Genomic DNA, 22362 nt, shown 5'->3' with positions numbered 1-22362 from the left:
AACTAGAGATGGCATCATTATCATTAAACTAGAAGATGGTATCATTATTATTGAACTAGGAGATGGCATCAGTATTACTGAACTAGGAGATAGCATCAGTATTATAGAACTAGGAGATGGAATCATTATCATTGAACTAGGAAATGACATCAGAATTATTGAAATAGGAGATAGCATCAGTATTATTGAACTACGAGATGGCATCATCATCATTGAACTAGGAGATAGAATCAGTATTATTGAATTAGGAGATGGCATCATTAATATTGAACTAGGAGTTGTCTTCAGTATTACTGAACCAGTAGATGATATCAGTATTAATAAACTAGGAGATGGCATAAGTATTATTTTAGTTGAAACTCAAATTGTTTCTTCTCATCATTTTGTCATGTTTGTACTCATTCCTTACTTCTCGGGGAGAAAAAAAAACTCTGTATTGCATAGTAACCATATTTTGTATTAAACAAACTGCTGAGCATTATAACTCCTTGGTAATTTCTGAGGACCCTGTTAAAAACACTTTGTATTAATGAGAGTTTTGTATTAACAGTGTTTTTATTAATGAGGTTTCTCTGTACTTAAATTATAAAAATCTCATAGCACTGTGTACGTGACTGAGCTTCAATGCAGTAATTAGTATTTAAATTTTCACTACACATGTAGTTAAATGTTTTAAGCATCAAATTACTACTTAGTTCTTAATAATTTAATAAAATCCCACAGATTCACTGGAGAATCATTTGTAAACCAACAAAGTCAAAATTTTTTACACCAGCTGGTTTGACTGTTCTGTTGGCAAATCGTAAGCCAATGACAGCCCCATATTCGAAAGACAAAAAGGTGGTTAGCTCCAGTGACAACCTTAATATTCAAATTTTTTGCCAGACTGAACACATTACTGTGGGTTATTTAATCTTAACCCAGCCCGGAAATACCTATCTATGTGAGCCGCCAATCAGGAAAATTAATCCCACAACTTAAAGTATCACTGAAAGAGTCTAGTTTCATTTATAAAATCATTCAAAGATGGAAACTTAAGAACTGGTTTTAGAAAGAAAAAAAAAACACGACTGATCTCTATTTCCCAGCTTACTTACCATTTCCTTTTCACTCCATTTAGTCACCGGTCCATGGTGTTAGTGTGATCTCTGATGCATCACATTCATGTGGCATGGGTCATTCATTGTGTTTATCCCAACCACCTGGCATTATTTAAATTTACGAATACCAAGTCGATACCCTAGTATTTCGGAGCCTACTATAATCTCAGCCAGAGGTGCCCCCCCCCCCCCCCCCCCCCCCAAACACTATAACTCACCCCCCCTAACCTAATGTTTCCCCCCCCCCCCCCCCCCCGAATTTTTTTTTGCCATTTTCTCAATGATTTACTCAATTATTTTATAATATACATTTTTAGTATTATATTTTATCACATTTTGCATTAATTACAACTGATTTTCTAATAATAATTTTGGTCATATCAGGTAATATTTCCATCCTGAACCGACAGATGCCAAACTGCTTTTGTTGAGGAAAGTGCAGGGTTGCCAATTTGATTTACAAGATCCCTTTCAATTATCAAAGCACCAGAAACGCATTTTCACATTAGAAGCTATAATTATGTAAATAATATATATTTCTCGTCTTTTAACCACCCCCCTCCCCCCCTGAAATTTTAATGACGCAGTCTGCGTCGTTACCCCCCCCTTGTGGGCACCCCTGTCTCAGCAGCCCCATATCCTTAAGCTCTGTGTATAACTGTGTAACAAAAATTTTTTACCTTTTCTAATTTCCCCCCTCGATTGTTCCCGGACCATCCCTAGTTAAAGTAGTAATCTATAGGTAGGGTCAATATTATTTGGTGAACTGCGATAAAACCAAAATAATACCAAAACGCATGACAAAACACAGTATAGCAACAAAATGAAAGTAGGTATTAAACCATAAAGCACCAACATTCAAGTTAATAATAAAATTATGATGCATTTAACCAAAACTTAATTTCAATATTCAAATCATACGAAAAACTTAATCTTTTAATGTTCAGAATTCAATGAATGTCATCAATTCCATACAAAGTTTGTACAAAAGTGCATAAATCAGGAAAATCAATATTATTTGTTGTATCTCTTACTGAATCACTTTCAAACTACTCATGTTCACCATTTTATTTTTATTGTTCTGAATGTATCTCTTCAGAGAAGCTTATAACTAATTATTCTATTGCAAAAATACAGTAAGTCATATTACACTATTTCGGTGGAATAAGTATCACAAAACAGGATTTACTAACACGAAAACAAAACAACATAATATTATCTGTTTTAAACACGAAACTGTACAAAAAAAAACTATGGTGATTTATTGCAAATCTTTTTTTTTTTTGCCACATCACAATTGTTCTCAATTTTATTTATTAAGTGCACGTAATAAAGAATCCTTTTGTCGACTCAACTCTAAATGTTGATTCCCAATACAAGGCCATCCAGCAACTTCCTTTGCTAAAAAAAAAAAAACTACACACGGAAACAGACACGACTTTGAGTTGATTTCGACAGAAGGGAGAAGGGGGCAGGGGGAGCGGATGACCAATGGATAAGGGTACAGAATACTTCCCAGTTAAACGGGGCGGTCCGAAATTATATACCTTTATGCTGTTTTTCTGACATCTTGAAAAGTTATTTTATTTATGGTGGTTTTCCGGGGAGGGGGGGGGGATTAGGGGTGGGAGGCGATCTAAGTGGGGATGGGGAGGGGGGCGATCTTAGTGGTGATGGGGAGGGGGCGATCTAAGTGGTGATGGGGAGGGGGCGATCTAAGTGGGGATGGGGTGGAGGGCGATCTAGGTGGGGATGAGGAGGGGGGCGATCTAAGTGGAGATGGGGTGGGGGCGATCTAAGTGGGGATGGGGTGGGGGGCGAACTAAGTGGGGATGGGGAGGGGGGCTAACTAAGTGGGGATGGGGTGGGGGCGATCTAAGTGGGGATGGGGTGGAGGGCGATCTAGATGGGGATGAGGAGGGGGGCGATCTAAGTGGAGATGGGGTGGGGGCGATCTAAGTGGGGATGGGGTGGGGGGCGAACTAAGTGGGGATGGGGAGGGGGGCTAACTAAGTGGGGATGGGGTGGGGGGGCGAACTAAGTGGGGAGGGGGAGGGGGAGGGGGGCGATCTTAGTGGTGATGGGGAGGGGGCGATCTAAGTGGGGATGAGGAGGGGGGCGATCTAAGTGGAGATGGGGAGGGGGCGATCTAAGTGGGGATGGGGTGGAGGGCGATCTAGGTGGGGATGAGGAGGGGGGCGATCTAAGTGGAGATGGGGTGGGGGCGATCTAAGTGGGGATGGGGTGGGGGGCAAACTAAGTGGGGATGGGGAGGGGGGCTAACTAAGTGGGGATGGGGTGGGGGGGGCGAACTAAGTGGGGAGGGGGAGGGGGGCGATCACTCCCTCTGCCCCTCCCGTAAGACTGCCACTGCAACTGCAGGGTCTGCGATGCGCGTGTGTTCCGCCAGGGACTGCTTCTCGCTGGTGTGCACCTGGGCGATGGACCTCCTCGACCCCTACCTGCCGCTGGACGGGACGTACGTCCTGCAGACGGTGCGCCGCGCCATCGCCGCCACCCTGCTGCTGGCCGCCGCGTGGTGCGCCTGCTGCTCGCTCTTCCAGGCGGCCAGCGCAGCGCCGTGCCGCCCCACGTGAAACCGTTTTCTTCCGGGCCACGGGCATTCCAGCCCAACCTTACAAGTGCGTTTGTTTCCCCGTTTCTGGAGGCAGAAAAACCCGCGTTGTAGTAAATTACTAACAAGCAAGTTTCTGCAGCAGGATTGAATCGTTTAGGACTGAAGGTTACGTTTTTTTTTTTTTTTTTCCTTCAGACAAATGCTATTCGGAATGAGAACATACAGGTACAGCTGTTTACACTGACACGTATAGAATGAAACATCATTACTGCTCTAAAGCCTGAAATTCTTAAATTAATTAATAAACTATAAATTCATAAATTACTTTTGAAGAGATAATTAATTGGTTGAAACAGTAGTACACCTAGCACAAAACACAGGAAAAACCATGAATATAAACAACTTTTGCATTTTCAGAAAAAAAATTTTAAAAATTAACCTATAGTTCTAACAAAACCATTTTATCAACCAACTTGGTTTCATAATCATAACATTATGATAATATGGGCAAATTTTCAACTGAAGTTTCTATACTGACATGTGGAATGGCAATCAGTGGTGTATATTTGTTGGTTGTATTTCCATTAGTTGACTTATAATTACATGCACAAAATGTCGCCTGCTGGTCAGTAAATGTGTTATAAAAATAAAAATTTTATTTATTGTTATTCTATGTGTTTTTTTCTTTTGGAATCCTTAAAGCGAGAAATTATGGACACACATTACAAGGTAACATTTTTTTGAAGTTCAGAAATGCCTTAGTTCTCCACGCTACCTTCAGGAGGGATACTGTAATGTCATTGGTGGTGAACTAACCATTCATCCTGCACTGCAAAATGTTCTTCAGAGCCTCATGGTTCGCTCACAGTGACATTTGGACCATTCATGAGCAGAAAATCTGTCCTGCCAACGTTGTAATTTGAAGGGTTCTGCATGTATTCTAAAAATATTCTATATTCGTAAGAAATTTGAAATTATTTTTGACATTTCAAATTGAATCTTATTTTTAATTCTTTGTTACCAATTGATAGGCCTACTCAATGTGAGATTCATTCACAGAAAAATTTACTGAAAAATAAATGTAATATTTATGAGACAACGATGATTTGTGAAATTTAGATTTCTTTTGTGCAACATTACTCACACATTGTTTTTATATTTTACAAATTATCAATGATTATGGTTTAAAATATTATTAATAATACTCTATTTATGGTTTATAATCAGTTAGATCAACAAAAATAAATTTTTAAATTCACGTTTGTTAGATTTTTTTTTTTCATTTTTCCATCTCATGTATATTTCTCTCTTTTTTATTTTACTGTAGGTATTTTGGATCAATTTTTCTTGGACACCTGTGAAGTGTGGGGAAAAAAAAAGTTTCACTGAATGTTAAAATTAGATTCGAAAAATATTTGTGTGTATTGTGATATTCAATACAAAATTTTGTCCAAATTAAAAAAAAAACATAAAACTACCTGGACCACATCTCCTAAGGTAAGTGAATGAGACCCATGACATTTAAGGGCCACTGAAGACAGTTTGTGAATTACCTAAGCTGTGGCGTGATCTGGAAATTCAACTGCACCGTGGCTGCGAGAGGATGGGTCACATTCGCCCTTCCCAGCCTCATCCCTTGCCATTTTAGATTTCTGATAGTTCTGGATCTCTGAGACGAGATAAACCGAAAATGAGACTATGGCAATGAAGTAGCATGCACTACCCAACTATGGTAGCACAAGAAATCAACTTAATACGTAGTGAGTGGCCATTCTCACGAATCACAATGCCACGCCGCACGTAGTCAGGCACCAATTTTAATTATGAATGTATGTCCAACCTTAAAAAACAGCAGAAACAGGATGAAGATTTCTTAACGTAAACTGAACAACAAAATTTAATAAAATATGCAATGCTTATAAATTTAAAAATCCGTAGGCATTGCAATAAAACAAAAAATGCAATACGTAATAAATAATAACTCAACATAATGTGATACAAGCCCTAAGGAACCCGCCCAGTCAGGGGTGTATCTGTGTTTGTGAGACGGGACGATTAGTTCCATGCTCACCGGTGCTTCTAGCGTGGTATCGCCTCTGCACTGGCATGCAGTCTTCTTGTAATACATAGGACAACTAAGATTTGAGCAGTACCCATATTATTATATGGTGGAGAAATGAAAATGAAGGTGTAATGAAACTCTCTTGGGTGCTTTCAAGAATCTTTACCGGGTGTTTCATGTCCAAAAATTGTTTTCATGCAGTTCAGCCATTTTAACTTCTAAAACCACAGTTTGAAAACAAACTCACTACTCAGCTGCCTTTGGCATGACTGTAAATGCTGTTTTTAAACAGACACCACTGTGATCAATTGCAAGGTTTCTTCTGAAGCTCTGCACATCATGTGTTGTTCCCAGGTAGGCGGGGCCCTTAAGGTGCAATGTCCCAGACCATGACCAACAACCACTCGTTCTGATTGCCTCTGAGCGGCAGAGTGCACGGTGCTATCTGCTGTAGGTGAGGTAGCTAACCAGTCGAGGATCCCATAGAAGCCTCTGAGACTTCCGTCTGTGTACATCGCTCGAGGAGAATGTGCATCAACATTCACGAACTGCGCAGGTTTCAAATTTCACAAATATTATATTTTATTTTGCACCATTAATTTGGTACCATTTTATTCGGGGTACCATCAATTTAAGATAAATTTTCAAAACTGATAGTAATCAAAAATACAAACTTGCTAACCCCTACTTCAAATAATAAGATGGAAGAAAAAAAAAGAATAATTTAACAGGTTTTATTTTTCAAATAATTTATTCAATAATCACACAAATTTGTATAAAAATTTAGAAAACATTGACACTAACTACATACACCAGCACATGGAGGTATGCATTTTCATTAATGGGGAGCAATATAAACCAAAAAGGGCACCATCTGGGTTTTGAAAGTTCATAATGGTTTTTCGTTTTTTGCCATTCAATTTTCAAAATTTGGCTTCATTCAAGCAAAAGTGTATAACTTAACGAAGTGCCTAAAGCTAACTGAGACTGGCTACAGACAAGTTTACCCTGTGAAGTCGTCGTCATTTAGAATAGAAATAATTTTTTGGGAATGACTGCAACTAATAATACTCTCAACAGTCACTATGTTTTGATCTTCAAAAATTCTCTTGAATATGTAATCTCCACCTCATGGAAGGTAATTTTTCAATATTGAACGATAAATGAATGTTACAGCATAAAAAGTGTTCAAACTTTTACATGTTGTCTTTCGATTGATTCCTTCCTCTCTCTCTTCCCCCCCCCCCCCTCCTCTTCACCCTTTTTCTCTCTTAAGACTCTGTTTCACATGCCATGTATATGTTTTAAATTTTTTGAAATTTATTTTTTTTTGAGGGATATTTCTAAAATTTTATATCTGTTGAAAAAATTTGTGGCAGAACAACAAATGCAAGTGAAATATTGAGTTGAAATTTCACAAATAAAGAAATGATGGGGAAAAAAAAAAAACTAAAGAATGAACATGGTGTGTAAGACTGGGCCTTAAAGTTGGTATTCAAACTTCTTGAAAAAATTTTAACATCAAAAGTATTTGCCAAGGAAAAAAAAAAAGTACCCTAGCTCAGCATTCTCTCAAAAAGTTCAGTCACATGCAGTCACATGGAGCTATTATTTGGCACAAGAACACGGAAGCACTATAGGCAACACACGCACATGTACAAGTGCCCTATCAACTATACGCCGACACACAAAATAGAGGTGCACGAGTAGCTAATATTAATGTCAAGTATTTTTGAGTCGAGTAGGTCAGAGTACTATTTTTTTTTTTTTGCATTTTCCTTTTAAGCTCAACTGACAGGAAATAGCGGCATAAAAATACACACTGTACATAGTATCTCATGATGGTTTTTTCATCACTATCATAGTGCTAACTGCATAATAGCTTACGGTCCCTACCTACAGTATTTATATTAACAAAACAATTTGTAAGCAACTTGTTCCTATAAATAAAAAAAAACTGAACAAACTTTCAAATTATATTATGTAGTACAAGGAAACTAAAATATATTTATCCAGTTGCATTGCTTTTAAAGACTTCATAGCCCATTTTAAGAAACAGTTGTTACTGCAGCGAATTCCACAAAATTTTATGTATGGCGCTTGAAAATAAGTTAGATTTTTGTGTTTGTAGCATAGGTAACATAAACAAAATTATGACAATGCACTAAATAACTGCAAATATGCCCAAACAAAAATTAAAAATCATAAATACAGTGCAAGATTATGTAAAATCAGCCACCATCGCTAGCAAATTTGATACTTAATTATCTACATTGTTAACAATAGTGAAATGGCCCAAGAATATGAGCATCGCATGCTGAAGTACGGTACTTAAACTGTAACACATATCTTTCTAATCTTCTAATCAGTTCTGCATCAACTAATCACGTTTCCTACTGAACTGCATTCTATGAGCTTCACCATTACTTGGTATATAATCCAAGATTACTCCAGGTTTGTATTAATGATGTTTCATGAATTTTTATTATTTCTCTTGACCACACTGTCAACTGCTCGAATTTTTTGACCTTTAAAATTAGGCTCAATTCCAGTACTTAAAACTCAAAATAGACTTGAAATTTCGAGTACTCATGCACCCCTAGCTGTTAAACTTGGGCCTGGAAGCAACTTTACAATTTGATTGATGGGAAGTGTGTAACAACATAAAAGCTCTGTAAATATTTGGTTACAATATTTTAAGATTTAGTTGCGTAAAAATGTATTCTAGGCTACCTGGTTAAAGAGCTTTACTGTGAAGTTTATGAGATGCACAAGCACAAAGCTTAGCTCATAAATTTGAAGCTGTTACTCGCAATTTAAAAAAAAATTAATTTTTTATTAAGTTAGTTTTTTCTTGTAATAAAATTTATTTTTCAAGCACACTGCAACGATAATTCCATGACAGAAACATGATCTTGAACTATAAGAAAATGAAAAAACTCTAAATAATGACATTAAATTTACTAACTATATTTCAAAACTTATGAATCTTAAACCAGCAGTAAATTAAACTTCACAGACAATTTATCATTGGCACACAAAAAAAAATATTTTGATCCTGTACATGCGAGTGACATCCAATATCGGAGGAAGGAAAATACGTACTTTATTTTTTTCCCCCCGGTACCACAACACGGGGTGAAGTGGAATCAGTACCCGGAGAGAGCGACAGACGACGGGAAGTGGGAGCGCAACTCCCGGCAGCGCTCCCCGTCGATGACCAGCGTCTTGCGCTTCACCAGGATGGCTCTCTCCAGGTCGGCCCGGTTCTTGAGCAGCGTCTGCAGGAGGTCCTCGGCCTGCTTCAGCTGGCCCAGCAGCCCGGCCACGCCCGCCGAGATGCACTTCACCTCGTCCACCAGCCTGCGGGGAGACACCCGTGTCTGCAGCTGCAGCCCGGACTCTCTCTCTTTCCCTCTTTCCGGTGCACGATATCTGCCGTCAGCGCGGTCCTCGTTTCGAATCGCTCCGTTGCCAGATATAGGCAACAACATTTCACACACAACTTTGTAATGTAATTTTTTTGAAAGAGAAAAAAAATCTGAAAACAAGTACACTGTAATGACCTGAACTTACGTGATATGTGGGACCGAGCGATAGCAGCGTAATACATAAAAATTATATTAATTTGGACCAGAAACTAAAGAAAGTACATTTTAGAAAAAATGTGCGATAAAATCTTAGATAATACAACAAATTATATTATTATTATTATTATTATTATTATTATGAACTGCAAAAAACGTAAACCGACATTATTTTAACATCGAAGGCTTCGTAAAATCAAACAAAGTCGTCTTGAAGGATTGAAGATCATTCATTCTCACGCAAAATTTCCTCGTAGCATGCCAACAATAGTGCGAAGGAAGTGGGAAATAAAGAGTCGTGAGATGTTTTTAAAAAAAAAAAAAAAAAAAAAAAAAAAAAAAAAAAAAATTGACGAGAAGTTTTAAAAATCGCATAGCTCCGAATTCACGTATGACGGGGGTAGCGTATGTCGAGGCATTACTGTATTTTGTAAATTAGAATTTGGAATGAGAATAATTTTAGAAATACATACATTTTTCCTGTTGCATTACATTAAGAGCATCATTGTATAATATTAATTTTTTTTATTTATAAGGAGTCATAATTGAAAGACACCATCTTGGTTTCATTTGTTTTTGCCAACAATTTTTCATCACATTTAATTTTAAAAAAATTATTACTCTTTTGAGCGTGGCACATAATTTATTAAAATGCCTTTTTTTATTATTAGTGACCAACTGCTATAATTTTCTTCAGTGAAATAATAGTTGGTGTTTAGCAGTGAATTTGTTTTTTCAGAATGACTGCAATTGTGATAGTACCGCTAATAGACACCAATACAGAAGAGCACCCCTCAACCGTAATTCCCACAAACGGAACTCCCGATATCCGGAACTAATTTTCTAAAAAAAATTAAAACATTACAAAACATCACCAAAACATTTCCGCACTGGAACGAGGCGTTTTTGCTTTTGCCTGACTGTACATGTAGGCGCGCGCGTGCGCACGTGTGTCAGAGAGTTAATTATAACCAGTCTTTCCCGCGCATTGCGTAAATACACCGTTGGTTTTCGCATCGGACGTAAATTACTATAAAGATGTTTATGCTACAAGTAGTATTATTGTTTCACTATGTCAAGTAAACGGAAAATTCCGGCCGGCCCGAGATTATATACACCGACTCCCACTATACACGCTGACACACGTGATAGAGAGTAACATTTACTTCCAACGTGTGATGCTTTCAGTTTGTAGACAATAATTTAGTATACAAATACGTATTATGTACATATTTATACGTTAATATATGGTTAAACAGTCTAAATTTACGTGTATTTCTCTATCTCTGTGTTTTTAAACGAGATGCTTGAAGTGTAATTCTTGTGTATGTGAAATGTAAACTGTGCGTGGCAGTGACTATACACTCTCCAGGAAGTGTGAATCACTAGCACGTGAACACAGAAGTAACACAACACTGCAGCTGTAGTCCTACTACCTCCCCCAAACCCTCTTCATCATCCTCTTCGCTCACGCACGCCCCCACCCACCCACAGAGATAAGAAACACGTGCCTGCCAGCTTGCTTGAATGAAGGTCATTCAACCGGCCCGGAGGCCTGCCCTACCGCAACTCCCCTTACCCGGAATTTTCTCATAACCGGAATAGACCTCCCCCCAATGATTCCGGTTGCGGGGTGCTCTACTGTATATGGCCTTGAAAAAATCCACAATAGAAATTTAAAAAGTATTAAAACTTATTTTAATCAAACACACTAATAATTTAAATCTCAACAAGCCGGGTAGTATCAATTTGGCAACAGTGGTCCTATATATTCTGTACTGCAGTCTGAGCGTGAGACAGTCTGTACAGTCGACCAGTCGGATGACGTACTCCACAGGAGCACTTACTTAGGGACAAGATTGTAGGTAGATTGCGATCGCACAAAAATTAACGTCAATACAACATTAAACACTGAAATACAAGTTAATACACCACAAAACAGCCAAAATCATGAAATAAAGCGGCATTAAAACAAAACTTAACTAAAATCATAAAAAATTGTAAATAACATTAAATGAATGTTTTTTATGTGGCATGAAGTTTGTACAAAAATGTATGGATTAGATGGTTTGGAAAAAAAAAACTTTAATTTGTTTGATCTTGCATCGCTAACTACGTATAATTTGTTTTTTGCAATAATGACATTGCTACAGTTTTCAAAACCACAAACACAGTATGTATTATTATTTATTTGCATTGTTCCGAGTAGTTGTGTCCAAGTAATGCTTACTTTAAACTATTTTACTGTAAAAGAAGCTAAAAGTTAAAATGAAAACAAAAACATTTTGGTAAAATAAGTAAGAACAATTTTACTATCATATAATTTTGTTGACTATACACTATCTTGAAGGATGAAAAAAAATGTAAATTTAAAAAAAAAAAAATAAATAACACAGAAATAACATTTTCTAATAATGAAACTGGCCTGAAAATAGCAGCATAAAATCTTTTCTCTAGTGATAAGGGATTAACAAGTAAAAAGGAAATAAATCAAATGGGCATAAATGTGGTGAACAATTAGAATTTTTCACAAAGGTTAATTTTGTTGTTTTAAATTATTAAATACATATTGTGTGTGTAAGTGTGATGTTGTCCGGGGCTGCGCCCCCTCTGAGCCCGATATGCCACCGCCCAAACACCACCACCCTCTGTTCAAACCTCCCGCTAACGAGTGCGTGCGTGTGTGCGTGTGTTGGTCGCCCGGCAAGAGGGCGTTGTAGAGCCAGTGCGCCGCACCCCTAAATGTAATTTAATAATGTAACCTTTTCTTTTCGCCCCTAAAATAGTGTCACGACGAGTCAGTAAGTGAGTGTCTTTTGTTTTATTAATATACTATTTTTTGTAATAAAGTACGTGCAAGCACGGCCAAGGACGCTCCCTAGCGGGCGACGACGGAACTAAAATATAACTTTATTCAAACTAATTTCATGCATAAGCAATTATTACAGAAAGTCTGGTCGTGGGTGTGTGTATGTTAATTTTATAGAGAGTTCATGTTATTTTCCATAATAACCCGGGGCACGCAGTCGCAGAGATGTTAACGGTAATTGTGTTCGGCGCGAAGGGCGCCATGTTTCCTGCCGCGAGCCCTTGTCTCAGCCCAGTCTCCTTCTTCAGCCGGCCGAGAGCGGACGTCTCTGCAGACACCCCGAGGACATCACCGTTGTCTCACAGATAAGTAGTTCTGTTAATTTAAATAATTCAAATCATTTTCTCTTTTTATCCTCGGGGCCTCTCTCGGTCGGTGGGACTGTGTAATTATTAATTTTTATACTCTCAGTAGTTTTTCACCACCTGTGTTTTACGTAACGGCTTGAGGCGGCCACGTGTGTGGTCCGCCTTCTCAACTTAAATTGATTCGTGCCTCGGGCGTTTTTAACCGTGTAAAAGGAGGATTGTAGGAGGACGTAACGTATGAATAAGAACCAACGTAATTGAGTCACGTGTCTTTGTGTTCGGGGGGGGGGGGGGGGGGGGGGGGGGACAGGGCCACGTGGGTCCTTAACCCAGTCAGCAGCGTGTGGGACACCCTAAGAGCCCACTGCAGTTAGGTAGAAGCATGCCCGACGCTGAGAGCCGGCTCGGTATAGGAACAGGTGTTAACACCGAGGTCAGGAGGGCTAATATCTCGCCTCACACGGGCCACGTAACGCCCTGAACGAGAGTCTCTAGTCGGGTCCACGTGCCCACTCACGTGATGGCGCCCACTATTAATGTAAATAGTCCAAAACGCAACACCGGTACGCCCTCAAGTGTGTGAGTACATGCCTCTTTCTATATGTGTGTAACTAAGATTCTATTACATAAGTAACTACACAATTATTTGATATCAAGAAATGAATTATTAAATTGAATCTAAGAACCCATAAATTCTAAGACACATCCCTCTTTTAATCCTCAACTCCTCTAAAAATAAGAATAACCATTAACGTGAAATATCCATATCCAATGCATGGGAGCAATTACCTACCACAAGTTATTGTTCAAATATAAAATGTAACAAACAAAACATCCCAAAAAAAAAAAATAATCTTTCCAAATGAAATTATTTTAATTCAATATTCTTTTTGAGAAACATTTTGATATTCGTATTATAGTTTGATTCAATCTTAACACACGGTTAGAGGCATAGCTGGGATTTTATTACGTAGGGAGAAGAGAGAGAAAATATTCCGGGGATTTGTTTAAAAAAAAATTGTATAGTAGCTACTAATGGCTTTATTAGTTATCAGATCTGACAGTTTTTCTTAATGTCATTTAACATGTAATACAAAAATATACATCAAATTAAAAAGTTAATTAGTTTGAACTGCAAACCACAAAATAGTACGTATTTTACGAATAGTTTCCGAGAGGAGGGAACTCCATCCTCCTGATCCGCACAGTGACAACGGATCCAGACGGCGACTCACCCGTACTGCGGCTCGTCCCGGCAGTTCTCCACGCTGGGGCGCTCCAGCCTGTTGTGCAGCCTCGTCTGGGCCACTTTGAGGGGCATGTCCTGCGCCCTCACCGCGGTCTTCAGGTCCAGGATCAGCTTCTGCGTCTGGGCCAGGTGGCTGAGCGTCTGCACACACGCGCCAGTTCATTCATTCATTCAATCATTCATTCCGAAACAGCACGTCATTAAAACTGACATAAAGAGCACCACTGCTATTTTTAAAATTCAGTGCAACTGTTGCAGTTTCGTTGCATCCGTACATGACTGAATATATACTCCCTCGTTTACCTATCTTGAATAAAAAAAATTAATGGAGCCATTCACATTGCACCAATAACCAACAAATTGTTACGAAAATGTCCAAGACGGAAGGAACCTCTCTATGTAGGGTCTCAGTGTTAGTATTAATAATATGCAGTATGTTCATAAAATAAAAACAAAAACCTGAAAGGATAATAAATTGAATGCTTACTAAATTGCAAAGTCTGAGTTTCCAGTTTAAACGGTTAAATGTGGTAAATCAAAGTACAAATTTGTTAAGTTATTATCACTCTAAGAACGCTGCACACTCATTTTGGCGGACGGCCGACGGCGAGTGAGAACGCACCTGCAGCAGGTCGCTCTCGAAGAACCGGAGGGCCTCGGTGGTCTCCGCGATGCGGCACGCCAGCGCGGCGTCCACGAGGTCGGCCTGGGCGCGCAGGTCGCGCGACACGTTCGTCAGCAGCGCGTCCAGCGTGCCCCGCAGCTCCTTGGACCGCTTGTTCTCTGCCTCCAGCAGCTCCAGGCTCTCCCGGGTATGGCGCTCCCACGACTCGGGCGACGACTGGCTGCCACGCACACACACACACGCTGAACGCGCACATTCCACAGTGACCCGGGTTCCGATCCCCATCTGCACATCCTGATATTGGTTTCCCAAAATCACTCCAGGAAAACGCTGGGAAGGTTCTTTACTAAAGGTAGGAACAAGATTATATAATGAATTGCGATAAAATCACAAAAACACTGGGAGAAAAAAAAAAAGGCAGTACGCCATACATGTATCTACCCGAAAATAATGCTACTCTGAATATACTGCGACCCTAAATTTTTTAAGATTATGAGTTCATGAAAAAGACTATATGGATTGGAAATCATAATTCAATTGCATAGCACCTGAAAATAATTTTAAATTATTTAATTTATTTCATTTTTACTAGACCCTTTCTGGTGCCACTTTCGTCAGTAGGGTAAATTACATAAAATCTTTTGAAAACGTTAGAAAAAAAATTGTGTTTTATGACTGTACTTCAAAAGGGGTGGCTGTTTAAAAAGCAGAGATGGTGGGCGGTCGGCTGGGAGGGTGGAAGAGGAGGGGAGGGGGTACCTTCCCCTGAAGCCACAGCGAAGAGAAGCAGAAAGCACCCAGTGACAAACACCATGTGCACCCTCTCTGTCATCCTGCATCTCTCATCTGTCACGCCTGTGCGGAGGTTCGGGAAACCCCAGACTAAAGTAGCATAAGTGACACAGAGTGTATAAGAGGGTTTTCTCTCGGTACTTCTGTCTTCTCCACCCATTCTAGTATTAGCATCCAATCACCCCTCATTGTCTTTAGGGGTCTACTAGTATTTGAAAAATTTTTATATTGAAAATAATTAGTTATTTGATACCGTATTTTTTACTCGCATAATGTCCGCAGTAATTTGGCTACATATTTGACAAAAAAAATGGGGTGCAGACATTATGAGGTGAAGTCCGAAAAAAAAATTTTTTCCACAAAATTTTACATGTTTTGTGTAGAGTAAAAAAATTGTTCTCTCATAACTAGTTCACCCTTCCCTCGGCCCAGTTGAAAAATATTAACGGCGGCACACTACTTCGCAGAGCGCTGGTGACTGGCGACCCTCCGCAGCGGACGTGAGAAATGTGACAGGTGTCGAGATAATTGGGTGCCAGCAATTAGTGGAAGACGCCATTCATTGTTTTTCTTCTCTCACTCGCGTATGCGCTCTTACGTTCAGAAGCTGCAGTCAGCCTACACAAAATAAACGCTTTGCGTGAAAAGATATTTTTTTTAAATCTTTCACTGAGATGGCCACTAACGGCACGGGGCAGATGTCTAATGTCTGCATTAGCCGGCGCCGGCGAGCCTCCCTCCCTGTCCCATGCCCACTGTGTGTGGCAGACGTCTGTGCATGCGAGTCCCCTCCTCCCCTGCTTGACTGAAGCGGGGGGGGGGGGGGGGGGGAAGGAGTGCAGAGCGTGGAAAAGGCTGAGCAGGAATTTTTAACAAAAACAAAGCAGAGCCTTATCTTCCTGACATGTAAGAATTTATGTATGTCCATTCTGTTACAGCTGACGTTTTCTTTACGTTGCGTATCATATCTTACATGAAAACAAAATTAAAGCCTCTCAGCGACCGCTCCGGAGAAATGAAAAACTCAAGGTCAAAGCATTGTTGACAGCGTCGGTAAATTTCCATCCCGTTACTGTGCCTTTCAGGGGTGGTCAAGGTTGCTTTGTCTGGTTCGGACTTTATGCGGATTTTTAAAAATTCCATTTCAAGTATTTAAAAAGAAATGTGCGGACATTATGCGATGGCGGACATTATGTAATTAAATACGGTATTTGAAAAACTTGATATTCAATTCAACATTTCAAACTGAATATATACCTGGGATTATGATTTAAAATATCTAATAATATTTCATTTTTATGTATATAATCCGTTGGATCAACAAACCTATTTTCAAAATTAAAATTTTATTGATTTAAGAAAATGCATCACTAGGTTTTTTATTTTCTTCCACTTTACCTATCTACTATGGTATATGGTGTGTATATATAGTGTGGTATAAATATACTTGTATGGTAGGCTACTTATACTACTGAAATTTGGATCAATTTTTTTTCCGTGTTAAATATTTGATTGGAAAAATAAAAAATATTCTATAATCGTGAATAAATTATTATTTAATATAAAATTTGATTTAAAAAAAAACAGTATTCACAGAAGCCCAAATGTCTCTAAATTACTTCAATCAGGATGAGACATCAAGCACAATGCATTCCCATTCCCTTCGGGACTTGAACTCGCGCAGAGGTCGGCGACTCTGCGGAACCGGGCCCTACCTGCCGCCGAAGCGCGTGGCCCCCGGGTGGAACAGGATGTCGGGGGAGTTGTTGCGCAGGCCGACGTTGGTGGTCTCGATCTCGTAGGCCTCCTTCTTGTCGCTCCAGTCGCACTCGGCCCGCTGCTTGGCCGCCTTGTTGGCCGCCAGCTGCTCCTCGAACCGCTTCAGCGTGCACTGCATCAGCTCGCCGACCTCGCTGGCCAGCGCCACCTCCTGCGGCATGCCGACACGCGCTAGACCCTCGGGCACGCATCACTAGAGAGTCTGTGAGAGCAAGATAAGCTTCAACCTATTTAGCAGCTAATACAGTATGTCTTTGCTGTCTCATTGCCAGGTCATTGGTAACAAATACGACAATGTTCATCACAACTAGGGGCAAGATTACATGGTGAATTGCGATAAAACCCGAAAAGCACGTCAATGCACCTTAACAGCAAAATGTAAGTGAACACATCATAAAGCACTAAAATGCAACGACCATCACAAAATTAATCAGCATTTTCAATCAAATCTCAACTACCTAAGATTACAAAAACATAATATTTTATATTAAATTTAATGAATGTAATGTAATAAGCGTGAAGTTTTTACAAAAATAAAAAAATGTAACAAGTAGGTAGACCGGAAAAATTTATTTGATCATTTTTTATCTTACAACTGTTACTAGTAGTAACTCATTTTTACATTTCTACATTTGTACATTTTTCAAGCAAGTACATACTTTCGGATTTATTTTTACTGTTCCAAAGTGCATCATCTATCAGTCTAAATGACACTTTTTTGGTAAAAATAAGCACCATAAAACATTTGTGTGTCATATGTGTTCAATAATATTATACTTGATGAATAAACAGAATGCATAAAAAATAAAAACAATAACACCGAAATCTCATGTTTTGAAAACGAAATTGACCTGAAAATAAAACCATAAAAATTTGTCTCCAATTATAACCAAAACACACTTCAAACACACATACCCAATGTAAACTTGACTGTAAAATGTTTCCCTGCAAAATATACAGATTGCATATCACAACTATGTAAAAACTTTGCCCATTAAAAAATAAATAAATAAAAAATAAAAAAAACTATATTTGTTTTATTTGCTTCATAGAGCTTAAGACTACATATGTTTGATTGTGCTTAAAATAAATAAACAGTTTTTTTGTATCCCTCGCATTTAGTACGTGAGGCATCAGGAACATCACACAAATTTATGAAAATACAAACCAGTTTTAGGACATTATTTTACTATTTCAAAGTCCTATACCATATATGACATGAAAAATTACTCATACTGTTATGTTTTTAAGATACTGTCAATTCCCCTGTGGTTTTCTAGGTTTTGATAACAGCTTTTCGATTCCTTGAGTTTTGCCTGTTTTCCAGAGCTTCCCTGTCCGCGGGAACCCTGTTTATATATCAACCCTATGGGTGCAGAGATAATTATTTTTAACTGATTTTAAAGTTTTGTCAAGAGTGAGTTCGTTACAGACCAGTAGTAGGGGCGTAGCCAGGATTTCTTTTCGGGAGGTGTTTACTTACACCCTGCCCCCGTACTAGGGAGGGAGGGTCCGGTGGCCCTCCCCCGGAAAATTTTTGATTTTAATGTGCAATTTGGTGCTATTCAAGCACTTTCGTAATTAAAATATTGGATTTAAATAACATAAATTGTGTGTCCCGACTTTATGATATTTTTAACGAGACACTGGTGTAAATTTTGTCATAAGTACATACATATATATATATATTTTTAATATTTCAGGGGGTGTTTGGACACCCTAAACTACCCCTGGCTACGCCCCTGCCGGTAGACTATCAGGAAAACTGGGCAATCTAACAGTTAACATTTGTTTCAAGGTATTTGGTGAAACAGTGGATAAACACAGGTTCTGAATGCTGTTGTGCCACCTCGCCATCCCACCATCGCCCAGAGAAGGTAAGGTAGGAGCCGCACCTTGACGAGTTCCTCCTCGACGCGGTCGCGCACCAGGTCGGGCTCCAGGCGCGCCGTGCGCAACTCCAGGCACTCCCCCGCGATGGCCGCGGGCAGGCGCAGCACCCCCAGGGCAGTCCGCAGCCTCTGTCGCTGCCCGTCCAGGAGGTTGATCTCCTCGCCCGCCGCCACGGCCGCCCGCTCCAGCTCCGTCTTCCAGCAGTGCACGTCCTGTGCCCGCCGCTGCAGCCGCTCCGTGCTGTCCAGCTGGGCCTTGTCCGCCCGGGACGCCGTGCACTCCGCCGCGCGCCGGCTCTCGTGGTCCACCCTGCACACGTCACGGTCCTCGCACGGGCCCACGCCTGCCGTGACGGGCACGCTCCGCCCGTCCGGATCACGGGTCCGTACCGTGTAAGAAACATGACTCAACCCATACACTTAAAATTATTTTTTTTATATATTTACTTGATTCGTTCAACCTTTGACAATGGTAGATACCATAAGGCTATGGAACATGTCATTTGAACATGAATAATTATCGTAATATTTATAGTTTACGTATCAAAAGCACAATATAATATAAAGTGAGACATCGATAAAATGAAACGTACATCTGCAACAAAATAATATATAAATACCTACCTTTAAACAAGTTTCAAAATTTTTTTTACATTCAGCTTGTGCACAGTTAAAAATTAATATTAGGGTATTTGATCTTGTTATCACTTTTTGTAGCCGGACAACATATCTACAAACATGCTACATAAAACCTTTAATTTTACAAATCTGGAAGTTACATTGGTTTCTCATAATTGGGCTCACATTTTACCATTGCCAGATACGGTAAAACCAATTTTTTTTTTCTCTATCTAAGTACTAAGTTATATAGTGTATCCAGGCACGGTGCACAAAGACTATTACTATATTAGCTATATTTAGTCTAGGAATTCCCACAAAACATCTGCCAGCTGGGATGACCATTGCGTTTGATCTTGAACAATGGAACTGAATACGAATGAGTGATCAAGTAAACTCTGGAGTTAGAGACACTGCTGCTCATGTAAAGCTGACTTATATGCAACAGTTGGTTTCCCACCCCTCCTGGTTCGTCGCAGAAGGGGAAGGTAGTCAATGTGCACAGGAAATTCCAAGAAGGCTCATTTGTTTCTTGTTGCATTATACAAAGTACGTAATCCTTCATGTATTCAAAGTTGTATCTAACATACAGCATAGCAAACAAATTTAATAGTTTCTAGTGTGAAGCTAGTAATGATGTTTACACAGAAGCAGAACCTGGCATTGGTAGAAATCACAATTACATATGAGTCTAGTAATGTATGAATAATGAAAATAATACAATGAAAGTTATAGACAGAAAATATTGGATCTTGTGCTATAACTGCTGAAAAGAAGAGCGAGCTAATGAACAGTAAGCAGGCACGTACCGATTGGCACTTTGATGCTTGGCAGCAGTTTCGTTGACGAGTGCGGCATTGTGGTTCCTCCACTCGTCGTTGCTGTAGCGAGTGATGGAGTAGCGGTCGACGACGGGCCGGGTGCCGGTCAGGCCCGCCAGGGGCCCCCAGTCAACTCGGCCGGTCGCCCAGGGCCCGAGGGGGCCCATCGGGGGGCAGGCGTCCCCAACCTGGGGTCCCTTGATGACATCGCCAGCGTTCCTCAGCTTCTGATCGCAGCAGGGGTGGTCCGGCGGGTACGCCTTGGGCGGATACTCCCCCACAGGCTGACAGACCTGCGCCTCCTGTAGAACACGACAAGCACACCAAGAAAGTTGAGGAGAGAGGTCCTTCCGACCACTTTCTTATGGGACATTCCAGCTACTAAGTACTCTTCGAATTACTGCTAAAATGATTAACCTACCTGAATTAATGTCCTTGACTTTGCAAACTAAAAAAGTGTAAAATATGGTTTCAAGTTTTGTTTCTAACTTAACTTCATGTACAGAAATTTACAGTAATGTCCAAAACACTAGTTTTGTACACGATTTCTCTGAAAAATCAGAAGACAGATGCAAGCTTACATTTTTTTACACCCCTGCAGAAAGCAAATTATAACTAGCTCTAGAAACATTTTCAGCAATTTGACAACAAACAGTTACAACTGCAAGGCCCAAGCCTACCTCCCACCTGATACAAAATCTCCTACAGCTAGCTCGCAGTTACAGCCGCCCCAACGAGCGAGGAGGGAACAAACACGGGCTGTGTTGCAGACTCTCCAACTGAGAGCCCACAAGCACACGCCACTCCACAGAGGGTGATACGAAGCACGGCCCTGTGCAGGAGCAACAACGGTGTACTTGAGCGCGGGGTACCGCACCACTCTGCCAAACCTCCCCGGTCTCTGCCTTTGGAGGAAATACAATAATGTTGCCAAATAAGGATTACAATATTTCCAAAATGGTACCTATCTCTTTCTAGCCTTATACCGATAGCTAAACTGCAGTTATTTATTAATTCTGTTTTCACTTCTTTTTTTTTTAATTTTGGAAGGGACCAGGGAACACACTTCCACCCCCCCCCCCCCCCTAACCATAGTCCCAGCAACCAGCTACTTGAATCTCAATTATGGTAAAGCTCATTTATTTACAAATTAAAATTACAGCAAATGAATAATAAGAATAAAAATGTATTTAGCATTATTAAAATCTGAATAAATTGCATTGACATTATGCAATGAATAGGGGTTAACAAATAATGACTAACATATGACATTACAGGTACATCAGTAATAACAGATTCGACGCGGAGCCCTGGGCAGTTGCCCGTCTGTCTTGTCCTGCCCTGGAACCACTCCTGGTTGAGGCATAGCCGTCCTCTGTAACACAGTCAGATGCTCACCGGCTTTTAGTGCAAGGGTTCTGGGTTCCAGTCCCAGTTCAGGCATGGGTGTCAAATAAGTACTGTTCAAGATTCTCGAATAAAAGATAAGGGAATAAACAGAATAATTGCATCTGGTTGTTGGCGAAAGCGGCCTCTCACCAAGACGACATGGTTTTGACACCTGGCGGAGTTCTTCCGTTATCTACTCATTCATTGCATCATTGCTGCTTTCTCATTTCAGCTTGTCCCATCGACTCTAATTGCCCTGATGACGAGACTAGAAAGACAAATTTATTCATTCATTTGAGAATCTTTGGTGGTTTGTCACCAACGACAAAAAATAAAAATAAAAACTTCTGCGGAACAACAGTCAAAATTAAATAACTAAAGACCACACATTCATTAATTTTTTTTAGAAATAGCCTTAACTACAAAAACAAATATTTTAATTTATCGTCTGACTTGGAGTTCACAGACTAGTCTTAAATATCTACCTGTTCCTGACTATCATTCTGATTTTGGTCACAAATACAAGCTTCAGGCATTCTTTATTAAAAATTACTGGATTGTTCATTAATAAAATCAAACGCTTGTATATATCAATGAGGAAGAGTTGTCATAGCAACCATGTGAGGCAACACAAAATTACAAAATACTTTTGAAATATAATTCGTTATTATCCAATGAAAGTACAATAAAATA

General features: G+C 39.8%; 2 protein-coding genes across 4 annotated transcripts in view; one reads left to right on the top strand and one right to left on the bottom strand.

Annotated features, from left to right (window-relative positions):
* LOC134534857 (inositol 1,4,5-triphosphate receptor associated 2-like) overlaps nucleotides 1-4346 on the top strand; it is a 194679-nt gene extending 190333 nt beyond the window's left edge. For 2 of the 3 annotated variants that reach the window (XM_063373495.1, XM_063373497.1), the window contains one exon: nucleotides 3511-4346. In XM_063373495.1, coding sequence (XP_063229565.1) covers nucleotides 3511-3697 — 187 coding nt within the window. In that variant the 3' untranslated portion in view covers nucleotides 3698-4346. The remainder of the gene's footprint in view (nucleotides 1-3510) is intronic. The other variant, XM_063373496.1, reaches the window with a different exon arrangement.
* A 4241-nt stretch (nucleotides 4347-8587) lies between these two features.
* Nucleotides 8588-22280, bottom strand: LOC134534859 (tektin-4). The gene is made up of 7 exons (XM_063373498.1): nucleotides 22155-22280; nucleotides 20269-20582; nucleotides 18845-19151; nucleotides 16886-17100; nucleotides 14376-14598; nucleotides 13740-13894; nucleotides 8588-9103 (listed from the first exon to the last, which is right to left on the bottom strand). Exons 1-7 carry the CDS (start codon nucleotides 22203-22205, stop codon nucleotides 8890-8892), a joined length of 1479 nt encoding a protein of 492 aa, XP_063229568.1. The 5' UTR covers nucleotides 22206-22280; the 3' UTR covers nucleotides 8588-8889.
* Nucleotides 22281-22362: the final 82 nt, after the last annotated feature.

The sequence above is a fragment of the Bacillus rossius genome, chromosome 8, assembly GCF_032445375.1.
Source record: "Bacillus rossius redtenbacheri isolate Brsri chromosome 8, Brsri_v3, whole genome shotgun sequence".
Classification (NCBI taxonomy): Eukaryota; Metazoa; Arthropoda; class Insecta; order Phasmatodea; family Bacillidae; genus Bacillus; species Bacillus rossius.
Note: the sequence above shows the minus strand (reverse complement) of the source record. Positions and strands in the feature narration are given on the sequence as shown.